Raw genomic sequence first — 9,128 nt, 5'->3', positions numbered from 1 at the left:
TTGGGACCCGCAAAGTCAACGCAGGCAGCCGGATCCATGTAACGACCGCGCGACACCCTTGATGGTGATGGTTTGGGATGTGACCCTGCTTTCTCCAAAGCCGAATCTGGAAAGTTTTGAGCGAGGTCTTAACCTGGCTAATTTCTGACGCTTTTTTTCCCCTTCTTCTCTTTTTCCCTGCTTTTTTTGTTTAAATTCGCCCAGGTCCGAAAGCGTCGTTGGGATTGTGAGTTGAAGCCTGAGGGATGTGCTTGAAATTCCATGCTGTGCCAGTCACGTCGCCCAGCGTCCCTCGCGGAATATTTCATTAGAGGCAGCCGGGAACCGTATACAGGTGGGCACAGGAGGGCACGGACCAAACCCTCTCTCCCCCTACAGGCAGTCCTCAACTTACAAGCATTCGAATAGAATAGAATAGAATAGAATAGAATAGAATAGAATAGAATATAGAAAATGAATAGAATAGAATAGAAAATGAATAGAATAGAATAGAATATAGAAAATGAATAGAATAGAATAGAATATAGAATTGAATAGAATAGAATAGAAAATGAATAGAATAGAATATAGAGTAGAATAGAATATCTTTATTGTCAATTGTGTAACTCACAACGAAATTAAGTAAATATCCCCCCCCTTCTACCTGCCCCCCCCCCAGGACACAACCAAGATGGCCTCCCCGGCCGACAGCTGCATCCAGTTCACCCGGCACGCCAGCGACGTTCTGCTCAACCTCAACCGCCTTCGGAGCCGGGATATCCTTACCGACGTGGTCATTATCGTGAGCCGGGAGCAATTCCGGGCGCACAAAACGGTGCTGATGGCCTGCAGGTGAGAGGCGCCGACATGCCCCAAAACTTTCACTGTGGCATGTCGATGCAGCCACGTCGTAGCCACGTTGCAGCATCGCAGTCACATTGCGGCCACATCATGGCCCCATTGCAGCCACCCAAACAGCCTTGCAGAATACTGGGAGACTGCTATCATCTCCCCCCTATTTCTCCTTCTCTTTAGACTGGCCATACCCAAATCCCGCAGCCGTTCTTCGTATGTTTTAGTCTCCGGACCTTTAATCGTCTCGGTTGCTCTTCTCTGCACCTTTTCCCAAAGTTTCAACGCCTTTTTTTTTTTGCAACGTCTTGACCAGAATTATCCCTTTCCTTCCCCGCAGCGGCCTTTTCTATAGCATCTTCACCGACCAGCTAAAGTGCAACTTGTCGGTCCTGAATTTAGATCCGGAGATCAGTCCGGAAGGATTTGGGATCCTGCTGGATTTTATGTACACGTCTCGCCTCAATTTGCGGGAGACCAACATCCTGGCGGTGATGGCCACCGCTCTCTACCTGCAGATGGAGCACGTGGTGGACACCTGCCGGAGGCTCCTGAACTCCAGGTGAGAGACAGGGTGGTTTTATAGCGCGAGGTGGGATTTGAACGCGGTACCCCTGCCTTCCCGGAGGCGGTGGTTTTCTACCCCTAAAAAAAAGACTAGTTTTCTTCATCCACTTCTGAGATAAGAGGTTGTAGGATGAATTCCTAGCAACCTAAGGCATCGTGTCTCAACTTTTGGCCATATTAAGAGGCGTGGACTTCAATTCCCAGAATTCCCCAGCCGGTGGGTAATTCTGGGAGATGAAGTCCACACCTCTTCAAGATGGCCAAGATTGAGAAACACTGGCCTAAGGGGAATTCTAGGTGTTTTAGAAAGTGCTGGGAGTCTACTCGGGATCCCACAGCCAGCGACGGACAGGACAAAATCTCCCATCCGAGCATTAAACCAAGTTTAACTCAGTTTAGCTTTGGGAGAGCACCTAGCTTCAGTTAGGTGCTGCCCTCTGCTGGGCGTTTGCTGAATGTTTTTAACTAAGGGGGGCTCCAAATACAGTACAGATAGTCCTCATCTTACAACAGTTCATTTAGTGACCGTTCAAAGTTACAACGGCACTGAAAAAAGGGACTTAGGACCATTTATTCACACTTACGACGGTTGTAGCATCCCCGTGGTCACGTGATGAAAATTTAGACACATGGCAACCGACTCGTATTTACGATGGTCACCGTGTCCCGGGATCCCCTTTTGCGACCTTTCGACAAGCAAAGTCAGTGGGGGAAGCCAGATTCACTTAACGAATGGGTTACTAGCTTAACAACGGCAGTGATTCACCTAACAACCATGGCAGAAATGGCCGTAGAACAGGGCAAAACTCACGTAACAACCGTCGCGTTTAGCAGCGGAAATTTTTGGGGCTCAATTGTGGCCGTAAATCGGGGACTACCTGTGTCGTAACGTCATTTTTCCTCTGGCTTCAGTGAAACGGAAATGGTCTCGGCTGCCAAAAGCTCCCGGGAAGATTTCTTAGCTAACCAGATGCTCAGCCAACCCAACATGATGGCTTACAGGAGCCGGGATATCTCAGAAAGCAACTTACCGCTTCGGAACGGTTCCGTTTGTGACGGGCGAGCCTTCATGCCCAGTTTGTACAGCAGCATGTCCGGATCCCCCATCTCCTACACTAGCTACAACCCTGTGCCCATCGGCGGATACCTGTATTCGGACGAAGAACTACGAGATGCACGGATGCCCATCTCGGAGGCTTCGAGAGGGCACCCCTTTCCGAGAGAGCGCGTGGCGCCCTGCAACATGCAACGGACCAACGCCGCTGAGTTTACCAGGGTGGTGGCTAATATCTCCCCCAGCCTCTGCCACCCCGCCGTCTACTCTCCGAAGGAAGAAGCGGCCGAGGAGAACAAAACTGAAGTCCGTTACGGTGCCGCGACAGGTCCTGATCCTGCACCCTCCCTGGCTGTCAACAACGCCTACTTTGCGTGCGGCAAAACGAGCAAGGTGGAGGAGAGGTCCGCTCCCGAAGCCAAGAGGACCCAGTGCTTCGAGCCCACCAACGCACCCATGAACCGGAAGGTGGTGACCAGCCCTCAGAGCCCGCAGAAGTCGGACTGCCAACCCAACTCGCCAACCGAGTCCAGCAGCAGTAAGAACGCCTGTATCAGTCCGAGCGCGACGTCGGCTAAGAGTCCCACGGACCCCAAGGCGTGCAACTGGAAAAAGTACAAGTTTATCGTGCTCAACTCGCTCAACCAGAATGCCAAGGAGGACGGCCCCGAACACACCGAGGCTGGGACCCTCTCCCCACGGCCGTACGGGCCCTCCTTGGCATGTCAGCAATCGCTGGAACCCGAGAACATGGATGTGCAGTCCCCAACCAAGCTCAACATCAACGGGGAAGACTCAACCATCCCGCAAGCGAGCCGCCTAAACAATATTCTTAACAGGTACGAGGCAAAGGGCCTCTTCCTTCTTGGATCAGTAGCGGGTGTGCGTGTTGGTGTTCATGTGTGTGTAGATTTGGATTTACTAGTGGTGTCTCATCCAAATTTCTTGCCAGGTCTGATCGTACTAGCCACTGGGGTGCTAAAATATATTTTGAGTTAGGGCAGCGTTTTGCAATTTTAGCAAGGTGGAAGATGTGTGGACTTCAGCTCCCAGAATTCCCCAGCCAGAAGGTGAAGTCCGCACATCTTCGAGTTGCTGAGGCCAAGAAAAGCTGAATTAATTTAATTCAGCCATCTCTTCCCAACCCTGTATCCTCCAGAAGTGCTTTTCTTGAGTGTCAGTGTAATCTATACACTGTTAAACTCTTGTGACCTTTAACTGGGCGAAACAGTGGGTCATAACGCAACCTTTGTTGAAGCCAGGTAGCTCAAATGGACGAGCTTACGCAGCGTTTAAAATCTGGGACCCACAACTTCAAGGGGATGGAATTTGGGGGAGGTATGGTTGCTTTAGTGCTATTGGCTGTTGCTGCCTTGCTGAGCTGCTGCTGCAATCGTGTGGTCTTCAGTTTTGAGATTCCATGACAATTTCCCAGGCATTCTAGCAATCCCTTGCTTCCTTTACCAATAACCGCTTGCAGGCAGGAAATGGAAGGGAAGAAAAGAAGGAGGGAAGAAAGGGAGGGAGGAAGGAAGGAAGGAAGGAAGGAAGGAAGGAAGGAAGGAAGGAAGGAAGGAAGGAAGATTTTCTATACACCGCTGATTCTCCAAAGAAAACTCAATGGGAAAGCCAGCAAGAAGTCGAAAGTCACTCCTATCCTCACCGTTTTTTCCCCCATCTTTGGTTATTTTGTTTAGGTTAAGGAAATATTTCTGAAACAATTACCCCAAAAGGGCACAGGCTATCTATTTATTTACCTAATAAATCATCCTTAACTTCCACGTACATGTACTCGTCACCTTATCAATTTGGTTAAATTCATTTTAGCTACGGGTACATCATGAAAAAAAAAGTCTTCCAGCTTTTGGGAGCTGTGAGAATTCCTTTCGGTGTGGCTGGGGTGTTGAGATGGCAGGCCACAACTTCCTCCATTATGCTGCGCTTGTAGTTCACACAACACCCCTGTCCCCAGGTCAGCTAGGGAAGAAATGCCCGTATTCATAGGAGATCCGAAGTCAGTTTTACCGTTGTGTGTGCGTGGATTTAGGAGTTGTGTGTACTCGCCTTGCTTACTGGGTTTAGGGTTCAACTGTACAACGCTGTTCCTGGTAAGTGGTTAATTTGGGGTGCATGTTAATATGGGGTGCGCATAGGCTGAGCAGAGTCCCTGCATTGCTTGCCATTGGCCAGCATATTAAAACCGGCAACCTGTTGTTAAATCTACACTTCAGGCAGTTTGATTAACAGGGATATAAACCTTGGTGAGTTGGAACAGGACAAATGTTGGTTTGTACATCTTGGTTTATAGTGTAGCTCATTTGCAGGACCCCTTTATCTTCTTAAAAACGGTTGAGGAACCCAAAGAGTTTGGCTAGTGTGTATTGCATCTATCGATACTCACTGCGCTAGAAATTACGCATGGTCTTTTACTTACGACAGTTTATTTAGGGACCATTCAAAGTTACAACGGCACTGAAAAAAATGGCTTAGGATGGTTTTTCACACTTACGACCGTTGCAGCATCCTCACGGTCCCGTGATCAAAATTCAGATGCTTGGCAACTGACTCTCATTTATGACGGTCGCATTGTCCCGGGGTCATGTGATGATCCCCTTTTGCGACCTTCTGACAAGCCAGATTCACTTAACAACTGTGTTACTCACTTAACAACTGCAGGTCGTAAAATGGGGCAAAATTCAATAGCTCGCTTAGCAATAGAAATTTTGGGCTCTGTTGTGGTCATAAGTCGAGGATTACCGAGTAACACCGAGAAATTTTAAAATATTTACGTATTTGACTTCATGGACTGCCTGAAGAGACTTGAGGACCCTTTGTGGTCGCCAAATTGTAACTTAAAGAAGCTCTTTCTTCGCCAAATGCGATAGCCGAGTCGAGTATTATCTGAGTAACAAACCGCAGTTTAGCTCAGCCCTTGAAGAATCAAAGGGCAGTTTCCCGCCACTGGATGTTAGTCTTAACCCAGTTTCTTGCTTCTTCTAGGTCACTTGATGGTTCTCCTCAGAGCAGTGAGGACCAGTCCCCGTTGTATCTGCATTCGTCCAAGTGCAGCTCCTGCGGTTCTCGGTCACCGCAGCATTCGGACATGTGCCTTCATACCCCCGGATCCAACTTTGGAGAAGAAATGGGGGAAACCCAATCGGAATATTCAGATTCCAGTTGTGGTAAGTCCACAAAAGTGTCCGATATTTTTTGGGGGGTGATCGTCATGTTGGTTAAAAGGATGGCTTGACTCCTTGCCTCGATATACCGAGCAGGCAGAAGTTTATTTCTGCTTAAAGATAGACTCTGCTTGAGTGGGGAGGCTCATCTTTTGCAGACGGGGTCAGTTTAATACAGGTAATCCTCGAATTACAGCCATTTGTTTAGAGACAAAGTTCCAATGGCACTGACAAAAGTGACTTAGGACTGGACCTCGTGCTTATGACAAGGCCTTGCACTTACGACTGGGCTTCGCACTTATGACCATTGCGTCCTCCGCACGGTCACGTGAACAAAATTCATAGCTTGGCACTATGAATGTATTTATGACGGTTGCTGCATCCCAGGTTGATGTGATCACCATTTGCAACCATTCCAGCTGGCTTCTGACAGTCAGAGGCAACGAGGGAAGCCAGATTCACTTAATGACTTTCACAATTTCAGCGATTCGCTTAACGACCGTGGCATAAAAGTTCATAAAATGGCACGCGACTCATATATTTATGATGGTTCTGGGGTCATGGGATCCCCTTTTGCAACCTTCTGACTACTGCAGTGATTCACTTAACAACCCTGGCATAAAAGGGGGCAAATCTCACTTAACAACCGTCTTGCTTAGCAACAAAAATTTTGGTCGTAAGTCGAGGACTACCTGTATGTGAAATTAGGTTCAGAAATGTTACCCTTTTCGTATTCCCCCGTTTCTGATTTTGCTGTAGCTTGAAGCATATTATTAGATGCCGTATTATATTAGATAATATTATATCCCAACATTCATTTGGGGCTGAAGGCTGTTCCGCCCTTCTGTTGGATCACATGGTGCTGTACAAACATTTCCTGCATTCTCATAACGCGCCTAACCGGGTTTGTGAACGGGCCATCCACGGGTTGGAGGCGCCCCCCTCGGGGCACCCCAAACAAACCAGGATTAACCAAGACCGATCTCGTGTCTCCGGTGCGAATCTCGATGAGGGGTAATCCTGGCTTGTTTTTTTGACGGTGAGGGAGGCGAGGGTCAACCCCGTGCCTGGTTTTGAGGGTGGCCCGGCGTGGCGCGGTTCCAGGCGATTCTCACCCGCGTCCCCTCTTCCTCTCCGACAGAAACCCGGTCTTTTTTCTGCAAAGAATGCCAGTGCCCATTCTCGGAAGAGGCCGCGTTCAAGAAACATTCCCTGCAAACGCACAGTGACAAACCCTACAAGTGTGACCGTTGTCAGGCCTCGTTTCGCTACAAGGGGAACCTAGCCAGTCACAAAACCGTCCACACAGGTATAGCCTCACCTGGGGGACACGTAACTGCGGCTCTCCGGAGTGCCATCGATCGCAGAGGGTGGTTTGAAGTGGCCCAATCCACCGGGGACGGGCCAGGCAGCAGAGCCATGGCAAAAGAAGGGTCATTTGCAAGTAGTCCTCACACTTACGACCATTTGTTTAGCGACCAAACTTGTAACGGCAAAAAAAAGAGTGACCTAGGGCCAGTCCTCACACTTATGACCATTTGTTTAGTGACCAAAGTTGTGACGGCACCGAAAAAGAGTGACTTAGGACCAGTCCTCACACTTACGACCATTCGTTTAGTGACCGTTCAAAGTTGTGATGGCGCTAAAAAAAGTGATTTAGGGCCAGTCCTCACACTTACAATCATGTCATGAAAATGGATCAGGCCACAGGATGACTTGCTTTACAACCACCCCAACTTAACGATGGCGAACTCTGGCCCCAGTCGTCGTCGTAAGTCGAGGACGCCTGTAGGTGGTGTCAGAAAGCTTCAGACGAATATGAGAAAGCTCCCTGCAGCAGACATTCCAGTAACAAGCGCAGGTAGTCCTCTACGTACGACCACGATTGGGCCCAACATTTCCATCGTTAAGCGAGACGGTTGGTAAGTGAGATTTGCCCCATTTTACAACCTTTCCGGCCACCGTTGTTAAGTGAATCACTGCCGCTACATGGTTGTTAAGTGAATCTGGCTCTTCCCCCACTGAAGGTCACAAAAGGGGATCACATGATCTGGAGACGCTGCGACCGTCATAAATATGAGTCAGTTGTCAAGCGTCCGAATTTTGATCACGTGACCCCCTCGGGGATGCTGCAACGGTTGTGTGAAAAACGGTGATAACTCACTTCTTTTCAGTGCCGTTGTGATGGTCACTAAACGGATCGTTGTAAGTTGAGGACTACACAGTTGTGGCTTGCAAATTGCACTCCTTTGGTCCATGTGATGTGTTTGTGTGTGTGTGTGTGTGTGTGTGTTTGTGTGTGTGTGTCTCATGCCAGAAAGGGACAGAGTTTGCATCGGCTCGTGGGAATTGAGGGAGGGGTCTTTCCATAGCCCCAGATCAGGGGATTCTGGGAAATTTCATGTTCTTCCTTGGAAAACAGCCTGGAGCATATGACCTTTTTTTGGGAGGGGGGGGAGCTGAGTTGTGTGTTTTGTAGAGCACTCTGTGATCTGTGCGCCCCCCCCTCCCCAAGACCCTCAAATATTGGATTGAAAAGAACAAAATTGAGTCACAAATGGCCCTGTTGAATGAAACATTGGCAACGCGGCTGGGGGGGGGGACAATCTGCACCTGTAGGACTTCAACTCCCAGCAGCCTCAGCTAGGGAAGCCTTTGGAATTCTGGGAGTTGAAGTCTGCAGGACAGTTTATCCTGGATGACTCGGGGGAGTTGAGTTTAATTCTCAACTTCCATGAGGATTAAAGGGCCTAAACCAGGGGTCCTCAAACGTGGCCCCTTTAAGACTTGTGGACTTCAACTCCCAGAATTCCCCAGCCAGCATGGCTGGCTGGGGAATTCTGGGAGTTGAAGTCCACAAGTCTTAAAGGGGCCACGTTTGTGGACCCCTGGCCTAAACTTTTCAAAAGGTGTTATTAAAAGGGAATGTCAAGTTGGCGAGTGACTCGACAACTTTAAGAAGGGTGGGCTTCAACTCCCAGAATTCCCCAGCCAGCTCTGCAGGGCTGGGGAATTCTGGGAGTTGAAGTCCACCCCTCGTAAAGTTGCCGCGGTCGAGAAACACGGATGTAGAGATTCAAACGTTGAGCAAGGACTCTGAGAACTCAAAGCTGAGTTGTGCGTTTGTGTGCAAATAACGCTGAGACGCTAAACATCTGCCGTTTGGTTGGTCAAAACAGGCGAGAAGCCCTACCGTTGCGGCATCTGCGGGGCTCAGTTCAACCGGCCGGCTAACCTCAAGACTCATACGCGGATCCACTCCGGGGAGAAGCCGTATAAATGTGAAACGTGCGGAGCTCGCTTCGTACAGGTGGGTGTCTGTGGGGGCCGAAGGGGGGTCCACGGTTGCCCCTCCACCCTCTGGAGATGCAGTAGGAGCTGCGGAGGCCTCCCCAGGTCAAAGAAGTCAAGATGGCGGCCGCAATGGTGCGATGGAAGCTGGGCCTTTTTAAATGTAGAGGGCTGCGCTGTTGGGGGGGGGGCACTTCCCTAGGAGC

The 9,128-nt window shown here is 49.4% G+C and overlaps 1 protein-coding gene across 1 annotated transcript in view; it reads left to right on the top strand.

Annotated features, from left to right (window-relative positions):
• Positions 1–223: 223 nt before the first annotated feature.
• The window catches only part of BCL6 (BCL6 transcription repressor), an 11,432-nt gene continuing 2,527 nt past the window's right edge, over positions 224–9,128 (top strand). Inside the window, exons 1-7 of the mRNA XM_029286451.1 lie at positions 224–334; positions 659–831; positions 1,172–1,393; positions 2,311–3,291; positions 5,453–5,634; positions 6,773–6,940; positions 8,811–8,941. Of these exons, the coding sequence (XP_029142284.1) occupies positions 671–831; positions 1,172–1,393; positions 2,311–3,291; positions 5,453–5,634; positions 6,773–6,940; positions 8,811–8,941 (1,845 nt within the window). The 5' untranslated portion in view covers positions 224–334; positions 659–670. The remainder of the gene's footprint in view (positions 335–658; positions 832–1,171; positions 1,394–2,310; positions 3,292–5,452; positions 5,635–6,772; positions 6,941–8,810; positions 8,942–9,128) is intronic.

This window comes from Protobothrops mucrosquamatus, unplaced genomic scaffold, assembly GCF_001527695.2.
Source record: "Protobothrops mucrosquamatus isolate PMUCROS unplaced genomic scaffold, P.Mucros_1.0 scaffold3706, whole genome shotgun sequence".
Classification (NCBI taxonomy): domain Eukaryota; kingdom Metazoa; phylum Chordata; class Lepidosauria; order Squamata; family Viperidae; genus Protobothrops; species Protobothrops mucrosquamatus.
Note: the sequence above shows the minus strand (reverse complement) of the source record. Positions and strands in the feature narration are given on the sequence as shown.